At 42.9% G+C, this 16181-nt stretch overlaps 1 protein-coding gene across 1 annotated transcript in view; it reads right to left on the bottom strand.

The window, feature by feature from the left end:
• Positions 1 to 15924, bottom strand: part of LOC147748951 (uridylate-specific endoribonuclease C-like) — a 181282-nt gene extending 165358 nt beyond the window's left edge. Inside the window, exon 1 of the mRNA XM_086964594.1 lies at positions 15766 to 15924. Within this exon, the coding sequence (XP_086820720.1) occupies positions 15766 to 15910 (145 nt within the window). The 5' untranslated portion in view covers positions 15911 to 15924. The remainder of the gene's footprint in view (positions 1 to 15765) is intronic.
• Between the last annotated feature and the right edge of the window lie 257 nt (positions 15925 to 16181).

Here is a 16181-nt window from a genome sequence, read left to right as displayed (position 1 = left end):
ATATATATGCATATATATATATATATATATATATATATATAGTTGTAAATACTAGTGAGATTTATTTAAGTAACATTATATTAATGGTATATTTGAAAATATTTAAGATGCACTACTTTAAATATATTAAGAAACAATATTTTTGTATGCTTTTTAACAATATTAGTGTGAACGGAAAAATAAATTCACAATTTTTGCACGTACGATTATAAGGATAGGAACACTATTTTTGTAAACAATATTTTTTTACACAATATATGTGTTACATGATATTGTTGATTCCAATATTGTGTCAGTAATCCATTTAAAATGACGGGTTAGTCATAGAAAGTTGCCCTGGCCACATTGTCTGATATGAACGGTTGATCTTTAGAAGCAATGTATAAAAAAAAATTCTAGGTTTTGTGTAACACTATACAATATTATTTGTGCCTACAACAAATGATAGCCCTCTTATACCACGTCACCCTTCTATAATTTAAACACACCAATTGCATTCATTCACCCAGCATGGTACAGCTTACAACATCACTCATTCCCAACTAAGTCCAGAAGAACAGTCTCCCAGGCGCTAGTCAATAGCAAAATTCTACTACGGCACTGCACTCTATGCCTCGACCACCCAAAAGCTCCAAAAGAATTTGCAAAGAATTCAGAATGCTGTCGCAGGAAGACTTATTATCATGGACATTCCCCACTGCACATCGCCAACCTCCACTGGCTCCCAATCATCAAAAGAATCACCTTCAAGCTCTCCACGCATGTCTACAAGGCCCTCACAACATCAAACCTGCATGCCTCAACCACCGACTCTCCTTCTACACTCCCACACGACACCTCTGCTCCAGCAACCTGGCCCTGGCCACTATCCCACTGATCTGCAAGACCCTGGCGGGAGGAAGATCCTTCTCCCAGCATAAAAACTCCAAGTCCAGGTGATAAGTTGAAGATATCTACTCAGTAAGTGGTGAAAGAGCAGAACCTTTATTGAGTGGTCAGTACAGCAGAGATCGGCATTGGGAAAGGCAGTTAAACTCACTTGAACAACAACACTCGTAAAATATTCTAGGGCAGAATTAATATAATAATGGAAAAGGGAAAGCAGGGAAAGGGGAAGGATGGAGGGAGGGAGGGAGGAGGTCAATAACAATAAGGAAATATAAAATGATGTAACACATCTCCTTTTATGAGAAAGGAAAACAACACAGTTTACATTCCTGAAGAGTTTTTTAATGGACGTAATACTAGTTCTGAATAGATTCTTCAATTGCTGAGCCATGGAACCAAACTTCCCTTGGGTAACTGCAGGTTCATTTGAACTTGATAGATCAGAATTGGACAATTGTGTGCTTGAGGTCTGGGTTTGTGAAGAACCCTCCCTAACCAGAGATTGACTAGTCACAGGTGTTGTTGAAAGCTATCACTGGTCACATTGAAATTCATCACTATCAAGGAGGTAAAGAGTCATTGGTAAATTTTGACACTCTGCTCAAAGTCCAACCCCTGCCATTCTGCGTGAGGATTCTTGCCTTGTTGACTTTGACCACTTACATTGGCTTGAAAAGTGTACTTCTCTCTTTTTCAACATGCCTGGAAATGCAAATTCTGACTAGGTCACTAACTTTGACCTTAGTGTCGGCGGCATTGTGTCTGTCATCAATATATGCCTTACGCTTACTCTGGTGGTCCTCTCGCTGCACTTTGCTTGAGTTAGTGTCTGATTTGTCAATTACTTTAGCTGGGAACTGAATCTGAGCCACCAGGGACAAATGGAAGAGGTGGGTTCTCAGCCCTTCAACAAAAGAAAAAGTGAAATGCCTGTGACTAACTTGGGAGTAATCCTATAGGCTCAAACTCTTTTTCCGATGAATAGAACCAGAGGAATATTCCCAACTTGTGTCATGTGATTGCTGTCTTTCAAGTACATATTGAAATATTTAACTTTGCCATTACACTGGGGATTGTATAATGTTGTCCTCACCTGTTTGATGTTGTTAGGTTCGTTTTAAGGAACACAGTCATTACTGCAGATGTGAACTTCACACTGTTGTATTTCCATAGTTACTGTACACCATTGTTGGTAACAAGAAATTTGGGGAATTCCTCATAACTAAAAATGTCCATGAGAAAATCTATGACTACAGCAGTGGAAACTGTCAGTAAATATCGCGTCAAGCCATTTTGAGTAGTAATCAACAAGGACTAATGCATGTTTCATGTTTGCAGAGAGACTCTTGAATGGCCCTGCAATGTCTAACTCCACTTTCTGGAAGCAGAAGTGGCCAATGAACATTGCGCAAAAGTGGTGTGATAATTTTGCAGGTTTTATCTGAGGCAGAGCACATTTTACACAGACAAACACTTCCTTATTTGCAGCATCCATTCGAGGCCATCAAAAATAATTTCTCAAAAGATTTTTAAGAGATGACATACCCATGTTTCCCTAGTGGCACTCATTTATGAAAATCTCCCTTACACTTTCTGAGGAAATATATCTGCCATTAAGAAAGACCAAATCCCCCTTTACAATCAATGCAGGAGCAGCCTGAGAAAAGGAGTTCAGAGAAACTTTATGATTTCTGGACTGAGACTAACCTTCACAGGTGTACTGTTTAACAATTGCTGGCTCTGCATTCTTAACATTCTCAGAAAACCATTTGCCTTCATCCACACTTTCCCACAGACATCAGTAACAGACGCATCCACACACAATTCACAATCAATTAGAGACGTACTGTGGAAGTTTGTAAAAGTTAACCTAAATAAACAGTTAGCAGGTAGGATAGAGTGGCAACTGCTTGTTATCAAATGTATACTCCTGAAGTTTGGGCATTGTCTTGTCACACGTGCAGTGGTAATAAACCTCTCCTGGTGATAGTATTCACATAAGGGGCATGTGGTCTGTCTGCAGGGAAAATCAACTTCCCTATATAGAATGTATGAAATGATCTACAGCCCACACACATGCTAGCAACTCTCATTTATTGACGAAATATCATCTCTCTGTTACACTTGGGGCCTGATTATGAGTTTGGCAGGGCGGGTGGCACGCCACTACCCCTCACCGCCACACTCTACCGCTGATTATGAGTTTTCTTGCTGTCTGGAGGGCGGTCCTTTGGCGTTCCCACTGCGGTGCTTTTGAAAAAGGCACCACAGTGGGAACGATTAAGCAAGTACTTGCATGGCATGGGCTGTTAAGTCCATGCAATGCAGGAACTGGGTTTCCATGCACACAGGGGGATACCAAAATCCACAAACATGTATGGGGCAAAGTGGGCCCTGTAGGGCCCCCTTTGTTTACTAACCACCAGCAGTTTATAGGACTAACAAGCTCCTTGGCGGTCAGGAAACTTGTAATATGCAGATGGTGCCACAGTGGCACTACCACCATATTGTAAGTTCCTGACCGCTGGGCTATCACCAGGGGCCAGGGATCATGGTTCCCTGGCAGTTGTGGCGGTCCAATGGTGGTCCGACTGCCAAAGTTGTAATACGGCGGTCGGACTGCCGGTGAGGCGGTGGCTGGACCTCTGCACCACCATGAGTTTGGCAATCCATGGACTGCCAAACTCATAATCACCCCTTTGGAGCCTGATTACAAGTTTTGGTGGTCCTGGAGCAGGCGGCACGCCACCGCTACGTTTCAGGACTGCCAACAATTACCACTTCCCACCTGCCAGATTACAAGGAATTTTGTGGTCTGGTGGGCTGGTGGCATGGCTGTCTTGTGGCAGTGCTATTTAAAGGCTCATTGTGAGCCTTACACAGCACTGCTGCAGGACCGCCAGTGCACGTTCCTGCACTGGAAAAAATACACCATGTTGAGCATTCCTCCGTGTGCAGGAACTGGGGTAAAAATCTACAGGGAGGCACAACATGTGCCCCCATATGCATGCACCGTGCACAGGGGCAGGACAGGGCCATTTCTTGCCTCACCGCCAGCAGTTACATGGAGGAAGAGCTGTCAGTGAGAAAAGATGTAATATGCTTATCGGAGCCTTAGGGCACCACTAAGCATCTTGCAGTCCTCAGACCACCAAGGGACCACCAGGGAATGCTGTATCCTGGCGGCTGTGGCGGTGCAATGGCGGTCTGACTGCCAAAGTCTTAATAATGTGGTCGGATAGCCGGTGTAGCAGTTGCTCGGCCATCACTGCTGCACCCCCACAAGTCTGGTGATCCTTGGACCGCCAGAATTTTAATAAGGGCCTTAGTGTCTTGGACATATAGGACAGGGTTCATTGACTTTTGCCCAATCTTTAAGAATGAACAGCTCTTAACTTATAGGCTCTGGCATCACTTGAAATGATACAAAGTTTCTCATTGGTAAAAGGTTGTAATTTAGGTGCACTGGTGTTGGACTCGGCTCTTTTTGCAGGGTCATCCAATAACTTTTTGCCTTCCTCCTGTATTGTTTCTTACCAGTTGTTGGTGGTTTTGTGACTCTGGGCACTTTATTGCTGCTGATCAGTGCAAAAGTGCATGTGCTATATATGGAAAACTTGGTACGATTGGCCTACACCTGTTTGGCATATTTAAATTACCTGTAAGTCCCTTGTACAGTGGTAACCCATATACCCAGGGCTTGTAAATTAAATGCTTCTGGAGGGCTTGCAGTGCTGCTTGCACCACCCAACAAAGTAGCCTTTCAAACCTGTCTCAGGCCTCTGCCACTGCAGGACCTGCGCACAGACTTCACTGCCACAGTGACGTGGCAGGCAAAGTGGTTGCCACATCCAAACTCCCCTTTTACTACATACAAGTCACACCTAAGGTAGGCCCTGGCTAGCTCTATGGCAGGGTGCTGTGCAGGTAAAAGGTAGGACATGTGCGTTAACTTTGTGGCATGCCTACTAGTGCACTGCTGAAGTTCTTTATGCATAGAGTTATGTTGGTGCAATCCTACCAGTAGTTACTGGTTATCCTAACTGTGATGTTTATGACAATTGCCCGTTGGCAAAGTGATTTGTGTAATCCCTGTAAAGTCATGACAAGTGGCTAGTGGCGCAGTGATATATATGTGATTGTGATCTAATGTGTTTTATGAATATATGTGATTGTGGTCTAATGTGTTTTATGATAATTTCAAAGGATATTTTTATATATCCTTGTGTGGAGTCTCTTTTGTGAGGCGCCTAGTGTGCCACTGTTATTTGAGTGTATTACGTAAACAGTTTACACATCGCCTCTTGGATAAGCCTTACTACTGTGCCAAGCTACCAAGGAGGTGAGCCGGGGTTATCTTCAGTGTAACTCCCTTGCCCTGACTAGAGTGGTTGGTTCTGCCTGGCTTAGGTGCATACCCTAGCCAACCAGAAACCCCATTTATAACAACTGGTTACTTGATTTTTGATTGATGGATTCAAAGGCATTTTGTTTTTCTGTGCCCCACATACATTAACCATTTTTGAGTGTGAGCTTCCACAGTGGTACCATCACTGTGGCAAAGTTCTTAACACATTTAGCATAGTATTCACACAGACCTTCAAAAGATTTCAACGTTTCTTTTTCATCTGGAGCAGAGACTTTTCTGATGTCATCCACCAAAGGCTCGTTGAGAGTCACTACCTCAAATCAAATGATGTAATCAAAATAGTCAACTTTAGGCTTCAATTTATTACATTTATCTAATAGGCTTTGAACCAAACCTTCTTTGGATAACTTTGTGCACACTTCTTGTCGGATGGTAAAATGTTCCTCAGTGTTTGTTGTGAAAACAAGTATATCATCTTGGAAACACCTTACATTTTTGTTCATGTCCTTAAAAATATGATACACCACAACCTGGAAAACAGACCCGGCAGAGGCAAGTCCAAACTGCATCCCCTTATACTATAAACTTCCAGATGGAGGTATGAGATTTGAGTGATTTGAATGTTTTTGAAAGTTTAATCTGATGAAACACACTGCAAATGTCTAAGTTGAGAAGATGGTAGCACCACCAAGCATAGACAAAAGGTCAGTAATACTTGGTAACGGGTGACTCTCTACTGTGATATTGTCATTCAAAGTCCTTAGATTTATACATAGGGGCTCATTAGGATGGCGGGCGGACTTTGTCCGCCCTCCACCCTAATGGAGAACGGGACCGCCCGCCATAAGTGCGGGGGTCCCGTAGGGGGAATTAGGATGTGCCCACCACAGTGGCGTTCGGTGCTCTCTGCACCGCCCGCCACAATACTGAAAATGATATGCAGCATTTGCATAACCAAAGCAGCAGGCACCGAGCGGTGCCTGCCGCTCTGATTATGTAAATGTGGGGGGGGGGGGGGTACCACAGGTACCCCCCTGTGTGCACCCCCCCCATTCTCCTTAACTCTGGGGGCCCCCGCCACGGAAAGACATGCCAATTTGCCCATTGTAATATGGCTGGCGGTGTCTAACAGACACCGCCACCATATTAAACATTTTCCGCCCAGGCCGCAAGGCGACCGGGCGGAAAATAGGCGGGGAAACACCGCCGCGGTCCTCCCCACCATCCTAATATGGCGGGGGAATTGGGCAGTGGATGTCGGGCGGATTGCCTCCGCCAGGCCGGCGGTGGTTACCGCCAGCCTGGCGGAGGCAATCCGCCCGACATCCTAATGACCCCCAAAGTGTTAATCCGCCATTATTATTTTTTGCTAAAACAATGGGTGAGATCAAGCCTGAAAACTTTTTCCTCAATTATATTATCTCTCTGTAACTTCTCTAAGAGAGACTCTAAATCCTTTTGAACACTAGGTTTTGTTTAACGGTGACAGGAGCATTCTTCAGTTTTATGTGGTGTGAAAATCCCTTTGGTTTCCCAATACTAATATTGAACACTTTCAGAAACGAATTGGTAATCTGGTTACTTACGTTTTCCCCTGAGATGACCATGACTGGATCCATTCCGATTTGTGTTCATTCCAACCCAGCATTCATTCTATTTTCTTTGCAACATATATTTTGACCTTGGCGGATCTATTTTTGAACTCTGCAGTGGCATTAAAATATTCAAAGAAATTACGTTGGCTGCCATCATAGGTCACTGCAGCTTACACCAGCTATGTCCCCAGCAGATGTCTGCGCTCAGGGCAACAAAATCTTCTGGTTATCCCTCGGACCAAGAAGATCAGATGGGGAGGTAGAGCCTTCTCTACATTCGCCCCCCGTCTCTGGAATGCACTCCCTTTGGAACTTAAGTCTCTATCTTCACTGCCCCTCTTTAAAAAGGCCCTGAAAACATGGTGCTTTAAGAAATCCTACCAGTAATCAGCTCCTGGGACGGATAACCAATATTGAGCTAGGCGCCTTGATGCCCTTTGGGGCTTAGTCTGCGCGTTATAAATTTTCTTTCATTTCATTTCATTTCATTCATTTCATTTCATTCACATCAGGTGCTGATAGACTAGGAACATTCATAGAAAATGAGGATTCAAAGATCACCTTAGATATGATTCTGCGTGGTGAGCCAGAATCTGCCATAAAGGCCAAATGAACTCCTAGAATGGTTAATGTACAGGTAAAAAATTTGGAAGGCTTATCATGAACAGAATGTTAATTATCTCGAGCCATAAGCACCACCCCTCATTGGCAGTTAATTCCTGCTTATCTAAGTATTAATCAATTGAGACTCCTTCATAAATATGTGCCATTCTAATTTTTTTATTCCTGTTGTTTTCACTGCACACTCTGGTTAAGTGACCCAGTCTTTTGCAGATACTGCATTCGTGCATGCAGGGAGAGGATGTGGTGCAGCAGCCAGAGCTGCTGACTCGGAAGCTTGGGATCCAGATTTGAGTCTCGTTGTCCGCGCAACTATCCTGTGATTGTGGGCAAATCACTTAATCTCCCCTTGCCCATGGACAGTGCCCGGATACCCTCATGGGTGACGAGCATCTCCACAGCCCGAGACATTGAGCGAGGCACTCTGCACACATTTCTGCTGCCCCGGGCCACAGTACTACCGGGAGCCCCGACATTACTATGTGCGGCGCTCGCATACTGGAGGAAAATACTGCATTATACGCATAATTTTCCCCTGTATGCCGATAACACACCACTATTTGGTATCCCCACCCCAACGGGTTTAATCATCAAACGTAGTTGGAGGTGGTGGTCACCACAGTGGGGGCGCTGTTTAGTGACAAGCCCTGAAGGACCATGAGAACTTCGCCAGAAAACACAGGATACCAGGTAATCTATATTTAACTCATGTTGCAATACACCACTACGCCAAGAAGCACTGGGCCCCGCTGAGGGTGGAACCCTCAACACATGCTCTGGAACAGACAATTTATTTAATGGGGAAAGGGCGCCACCTTACACACACCACAGTGACAGTGAGGACTAATGTCTCCCAGGCATCACAGCTCTTTGACAGGCAGATAGCCAGGGTCCCTGTATTGCCACATGGACACTGGCATGACATGGCATATCATGTACACACCACAAAACAACCATGAGTCCCACAGGTAGTGGCCCCTGTTGTCTCTGCATGCCATACATAACCGTCTCTGAGACACACACACATCAATGTTAATGCACAAACCACATGGATGTGGAGACTATCTCCCATAGGGCACATGCAATCAGAGACATCTGAGACAAAACATGCACACAGGCTGTGGGTGTACATCAGAATTGTGGCAATGGGTTTTGCTGTGAAGTATATAACATCCCACCCAGGACTCAGGGTGTATGTGACATGGCATACACATATCCAACCTGCAACTGTGTCCATGACTCATGCTCATAACTGAACAGTTGGACATCACAGTGGTAATGTGCTCAACACACAAAGGATTCTGTCCCCATGAACCCATGCACAGCCTGGGAGTGGGTATAGAGTAAAAATATCGAGTTTTAAATATCGACTAGACATAATATCGAGTAAAAAAATTAGAATAGACATAATATCGACTAGACATAATATAGAATACCAAAATATCGACTAGAAAATTTTAATATCGAATAGAATGGACATAATATTGAATCAAAAATATAGAATGGACATAATATCGACTAGACATAATATAGACAACAGAAATATCGAATTTAAGGTAAGTTAATATTCATTTTTAATTGTTGCGTAATATAATTCTGTAGCGGGTTGTGGGTTTATAGGGGAATAGGGTGGGAAGTAATTTATTTATAATTAATTAAATATGTTATTTTATTTATTGGTATTTATTTAGAATTCATTGTTATTTAATTATTAATTGGTAATTAATTAAAATATAATGGGTAAATAATTTTAATTGATTAATTGATAAATATGTTAATTTTAGTAATTTATTTCCTGTAGCGGGATGTGGGTTTATTGGGGAATAGGGTGGGAAGTAACTTAATTATAATAAATAAAATATGTTATTTAATTTATTGGTATTTATTTAGATTTATTTGTTAATTAATTATTAATTGGTAATTAGTGAAAATATAATTGGTAATTAATTTTAATTGAATAATTGATAAATAAGTTAATGTTAGTAATTTCTTTCCTGTAGCGGGTTGTCGGTTTATAGGGGAATAGGGTGGGAAGTAATTTAATTTTAATTAATTAAATATGTTATTTTATTTATTGGTATGTATTTAAAATTAATTGTCAATTATTACTTTGTAAATAATTAAAATATATTTGGTAATTAATTTTAATTGATTAATTGATAAATATGTTAATTTTAGTCATTTATTTTCTGTAGCGGGTTGTGGGTTTATAGGGGAATAGGGTGGGAAGTAATTTAATTATAATTAATTAAATATGTTATTTTATTTATTGTTATTTATTTAGAATTAATTGTTAATTAATTATTAATTGGTAATTAATTAAAATATAATTTTGATTTATTGTAATTGATTAATTGATAAATATGTTACTTTTATTACATTATTTTCTGTAGTGGGTTGTGTGTTTATAGGGGAATAGCTTGGGAAGTAGTTTAATTGTAAGTAATTACATTTTTTAAATATTTAATTGCTTAATTAATATATTTGATAAAATTGTAAAATATTTTAATTATTTTGTAATTGGTATTAATATTTATGTTATTTATATTTATATATGAAGTATTTACTTTCCCTACTATTGCACTCACTGGAGTGGGATTAGTAATTTTTACCCCTACGCTATCCAACGCTTTCCCTACTGTTGCACTCATTGGAGTGGGAATAGTAATTTTTACCCCAATGCTATCCAACGCTTTCCCTACTATTGCACTCACTGGAGTGGGATTAGTAATTTTTACCCCTACGCTATCCAACGCTTTCCCTACTGTTGCACTCATAGGAGTGGGAATAGTAATTTTTACCCCGATGCTATCCAATGCTTTCCCTACTGTTGCTCTCTCTGGAGTTGGAATAGTAATTTTTACCCCTACGCTATCCAACGCTTTTCCTACTGTTGCACTCTCTGGAGTAGGAATAGTAATTTTTACCCCTACGCTACCCAATGGTTTCCCTACTGTTGCACTCACTGGAGTGGGAAAAGTAATTTTTACCCCTACGCTATCCAACGCTTTCCCTACTGTTGCACTCTCCGGAGTTGGAATAGTAATTTGTACCCCTACGCTATCCAACGCTTTCCCTACTGTTGCACTCACTGGAGTGGGAATAGTAATTTTTATCTCTACGCTATGCAATGCTTTCCCTACTGTTGCACTCGCTGGAGTAGGAATAGTAATTTTTATCCCTACGCTATCCAACGCTTTCCCTACTGCTGCACTCACTGGAGTGGGAATAGTAATTTTTACTCCTACGCTATCCAACACTTTCCCTACTGTTTCACTCTCTGGAGTGGGAATAGTTATTTTTACCCCTACACTATCCAATGCTTTCCCTACTGTTGCACTCTCTGGAGTGGGAATAGTAATTTTTACCCCTACGTTTTCCAACGCTTTCCCTACTGTTGCTCTCTCTGGAGTGGTAATAGTAATTTTTCCCTCTCACTATCCAACGCTTGCCCTACTGTTGCACTCTCTGGAGTTGGAATAGTAATTTTTACCGCTACGCTATCCAACGCTTTCCCTACTGTTGCACTCACTGGAGTGGGAATAATTATTTTTACCCCTACGCTATCCAACGCTTTCCCCACTGTTGCGCACACTGGAGTGGGAATAGTAATTTTTAACCTTACCCTATCCAACGCTTTCCATACTGTTGCGCACTCTGGAGTGTGAATAGTAATTTTTACCCCTACGCTATCCAACGCTTTCCCTACTGTTGCACTCTCTGGAGTGTGAATAGTAAATTTAACCCTCTCGCTATCCTATGGAAATAATATTGTATATGTTTTGTTAATAATATGTTTAGTTATATATATATGTTTTTAAAAATAAAAAAAATACGTTACAATAATTATTTATTAATTGTAAGTTTATTTAAGTATTTTAAGTATGTTTAAATTAATTATATTTATTATTATATTACTTTTAAATTACTTTTAAGATATTTAAAAAATTGAAAATTTTGACTGTCTTTATTTTTTCCTATCGATATTTTGGAGTCGATATTTTTGTACTTACCTGTTTATAGATAGGAAGTCGATATTCTGGCATTCTAGCGGACTCGATAATTCTCTCGCCTCGGTGCCCACTCTGATCAGCGTTCACACTCGGCAACTCTGGGCATTAGCTTGCCTCATCTTCACTAACGGCCCCACCAGACCGCCGGGGATGCCTGGTCTCACCCTGGAGATACCCATTAAGGGACCATCTCTCAGGGAAGCCAGGAAGGGTTTCGCAGCGGTCGAAGCGCCTTGGGACCCTCCGGGTAAGTAGTGCGCTATATAAATGCCTATACATTTACATTTACATTTTACATTTGTCACTGATCCCTGGGAGTGGCTGCACTAAAGAGCCACACAACTAACCAAATGTTACCCCCTCTCTATACACAGGTAATGCAGCCTTACATGCCTTGGGATACAGTGTGGCAGAGGATGGGGTCTTGTAGGTGTGCACCTGAGTCCCTGGCAAGTAATTGTTTGTGGAATCCGTTAACAAGTTACACCAATGCCAACTGACGTGGGTGACTTCTATGCAATGCAATGCAATGCTTATAAGATATATAAAACCTGAAAGGCCCATGAAAAAAAATGGGTGACAAGCGTAGCTTATTTGGCTGCAGGGCATCATCCTTTGTAATTGGCCACATGAGAGTTACTGACCCACCTATTGCAGACTATTTAGACTTATTTCTTCTGTATCTGTTATTGATCATTTTGTTGGGCTAAACGTTGGTGTAGCATACCTAATTTTCTTTTCTGGCATATGATATAGACTGTTCAATGGCCTTTGATTAATTAATGACTTCCCTTAAGGTGGGGTCACCCATTACCCACAAATGCTCTTGCATACGCTTTTTCTATTGCTTATTTCTCATGTATGTGCTTATTATTTGTGTTGACCATACTCTGGTCCCAGACAATTTCATTGGTGGTGACACCTAAATTGCTTGTGCTAGACAGCAGTGGTGGTTCCTGCACTATGGCTGCATTACAGCCTATGTGGAGAGCATGCCCTGGTCCCCATTCCCTGGTTGAGCTTCAAACCAAGACGCCTCAAAACCAATCCCAATGTTGCATTGCAGCGCTGTAATTGGTCAGGGGAGCCTGCGTGCTTACCATTCACAATGCTGCATTGCATCATTGTGATTGGTCAGGGGAGCCTGGCTGTTCTTCCTGGCTGCTGGCTTCCTGTCCCACTAGGAGCTCAGGAGCAGAGACGCGGGACCCGCAGCAAGGTAAGTGTACATATAAATATTTTTTATTTTTTTATTGCGCTACCCTCTACTTTATTGAATGGTCAGTACAGGAGAGATTGATATCAGGAAAATGCACTATTCATTATTCTAGAGCAGAACCAATATGATAGTGGAAGGGTATGTTGACAGAAGGAAAGGAGAGCAGAAAGGGTGGAAGGAGAAAGGAAATCTATAACAATTATAAAATATCCAAGCATGTAACACCATGCATCCTCCTGTCCAAACATTCACAGGCAACACAAAATGAATTGCCACGACATTGGGATTCCTCCAAGGTAAAGCAGGCAGCTGTGATGCACCAACACTTAGGCCTTCATTCTGATGTCAGTCAGACTGCAACTGACAGCTTGTTGGTTGCGGTCCGACCAACACCTGCTGCTGCGGTCCAACCACTGCATTACAATGCGTGCGGTTGGACGCAGCAGACGCAGGGACCGTCTGATGCTTTCCAACGGGCTCAAGGAGCAGTCAGACCGTCAGAGGGTCAGTAATTCCTACAATGGAGTGGGGCCTGCTCAGGCACCACCGTAGGGATTAGAATGTCTTTTTCTGCATGCCCTTTCATGGCGGTTCACCAGTTATTTTCGGGGCCTCTAGCAGGGCCCTCTTCATCTATGGTGCCCCCTAAACATCCTTGCACCTTGTGGCAGGCAACACATGTTGTGTGCCACACGGTGCAGGGATGTTTTAAAAGTGTATATTTTCTATTGCCGCTTATGCTGCAGCCCGCAGCACAAGCAGCAATAAAAAATATACACTTTGCATCTGCGGTGAAGGTGGTCGCATTGTAATAATGGCAACAACACCGCCGACTCCTTGTCAGCGGTCCTGTTTTCCACAACGAAGTCGCCCGACCGACATCATAATGCCCCTCTTAGTTCGCCCAATTCATTATATCTAATGTCTCCCAATGTGCAGCTCGATTTTTGTGCTAAGCTGCTGAGTTCAGGACTTTATTTCACTGTGACACAGAGCTGGCATGCAGCTTACTCGGTAATATATGTGCTGCTGTCTTTGTACTGCATGCTACTCCGTTTATATTATGATCATGCTTGTCAGGTTGCTAGTGCTGTTGTGAATTTATGTGTGGGTGGACCCTCGAGTCTGGCTCAAGGGAGGCAAAGACGTGGCTCTGCGAACCAGGGCAATGATCTGATTGTCCCATTTCTTCAGCCACAATGTGGTTTTCCCCCTTTATGAATGGACCGTGGTTTGCCACATAATCTCCAATATGCTCCAAACCATTACATTTTCAACACCAACATTTTGTATTTCTAGGTAACTGATCAAAAGTTGCCTTCAAAAGCTGCCTGTGCTTCAGATGTTATCATGAAAAAAGAGTGTCTCTAATGTTTTTTAAGCATTGAAAGAGGGCAAGCGCTCTTTCAAACAGTGGAGTGGAGAAGTGTGGCTCAATGATTAAAGCGGCAGACTCTGATGCAGAGGTCTAGCCCTGGACCAGGATTCAATTCCCTGCCTTGGCGGGTCTAGGGCTCAAAATTCCACGGACCTGATAATTCTCGCCTCTGTGCCTATTCCAATCATGGGGTCCCACTCTGCAACTCTGGGCAATAGCTTGCTTAATCTCCACAACGGCCCCCACAAACGCTAAGGATGCCTGGTCTCCACCTTGGGGGTGCCCAGGAGTGGACGCCTCACAGGGAAAGCCAGGATGGGTTCCAAATCGGTATTCGTACAAGTGCCTTGAGACCCTTACCTTGAGACCCTTGCGGGTGAGTAGTGCGCAATACAAGTATCAATTTACATTTCCAATCAGTTTGCATCTGTTTGTAAACGTTGATGTCTTAAACCTTGAAGCGCCTCCTATGTACCAAAGTACTCAGACAATTAATGATTAATGTATTATAGGTTGTGTGGAAAGTGGCTGAGAGAAAAGGTCGCTTGTAAAAATGACTCCACATGAGTACATTACAGTTTTGACGAGGTCCGCCTGCATACATGCAGTCCCACTAATCTAAGTTGTTCAGAATCACACACAAATGTACCTTTAAATGTATGTTTCCGTCCTCCTATGTAAGACTCAATAATTAATCATGGGCAGGTAGCATTGTCTAAAAACACGGCTGAATGCGTGATTTGTATCTTATTCAACTCTCTTTTCGAAAGCGCTAGAATCCACTTTTGTTTCAGTACCTCTAAAATGTGATAATAACTATAAGATGATGCCACAGAAGTGCTGCACGATTTGCCTTCAAAGCGAATCAAGTGCTGCGTAATTTAAGAAAAGTTGTGCAGCTACTGCACACGGACCTCATGTTCTGCAAGGAGGTAGCCAGCACCACTTTCTCTCACAGCCGTATTTGCCCCAGTGTGTCTAATCCACGACCGCAAGTGGCTGTCTTTATTATTTAGTATGTATTTATTCTTGGCTTTTTAGTTGACTTGGTGAACAAGCTCCTAGACAGTTAACTATCTTATGCCCTACAGGACACAAATCGGGCCTGATTCACAAATGTAAACTTCGACCAAAAATCTAAGTTTAGACCTAAAGTTAGACTTTTGGTCTGAATTAGACTTGTAGTCGAAGTTTATTTTTGTGAATAAGGTCCCATGTTTTTTGTCCTTGTATTTCATCTTCCATGCTTTCATCGAGATGTCATTTATGGTTCAATCGCAGAAACATAGGGCACTATTACAGACCGAGCCCCTGTGATGCAATGTGTGGAGGGTTCCACCTCTTTCTTGTGCTCACCACCCCGGCTCCAATCATGTTGCTTATAACAGACGGACTCAAACAACCCCTGGATGCAAAGGTCTGCAAAAAGCAACGCCCGGGGCTGCAAACCAGTTTTTTCTCAGTTAGAAGTACCCATTTGATTTCTTTAGAAACGAAAAATGTATTCTCTACAGGACAGAAGATAGTCAAGGTGTCATGCCCATTCCGTGCTCGGCCTCTCTAAGGAGACTGCTGGGCAGCTCGGTAGATGAGCAGCGACAGCAACCACCCCAGCCCGACCCATCTCACCAGAAGGCGTGTAGGTTAGTGTAGTGTTACTGTGTGTGTTTTATTTTGCTTACCGGGTTCCTGCTGCGGCGCGCCATGGACGAAGCTCGGGAGGAGACACAGCCAGAGAGCGGCCCACTGCATCTTGTCGCCTGCTGTCGGTCGTTGGATGGAGCCACCGTGAGCCGTGGGCACTTTATAGCTGCTCTCGTAACACATTAACGCGTAGGATAGAAGTCTGAGAGCCGCGCCACCCGCTCCGGTGCGGTACACAAGCACATTTATTAATGCGCAGATAAAGGAAGTCAGGGACACCTGCCGCGGGCCGAGGGAGAGCGGGCAGCTTGCTACGGGCGGGGATTGCATGCGGCGGGGGCAGAAGCTCCACGCGCGCTACCAAAAAGTATCCTATTACGCCAGCAAGGCTTTCAGCTGCTTTTACCAACCCAGGGGCCTCATGACGTTTGAAGGAACCGTAAACTCTGCAGCC

The sequence above is a fragment of the Lissotriton vulgaris genome, chromosome 1_1 (assembly GCF_964263255.1).
Source record: "Lissotriton vulgaris chromosome 1_1, aLisVul1.2, whole genome shotgun sequence".
In the NCBI taxonomy this organism is placed as follows: domain Eukaryota; kingdom Metazoa; phylum Chordata; class Amphibia; order Caudata; family Salamandridae; genus Lissotriton; species Lissotriton vulgaris.
The sequence above is the reverse complement of the archived record's forward strand: the minus strand, read 5'-3'. Positions and strand labels throughout refer to the sequence as shown.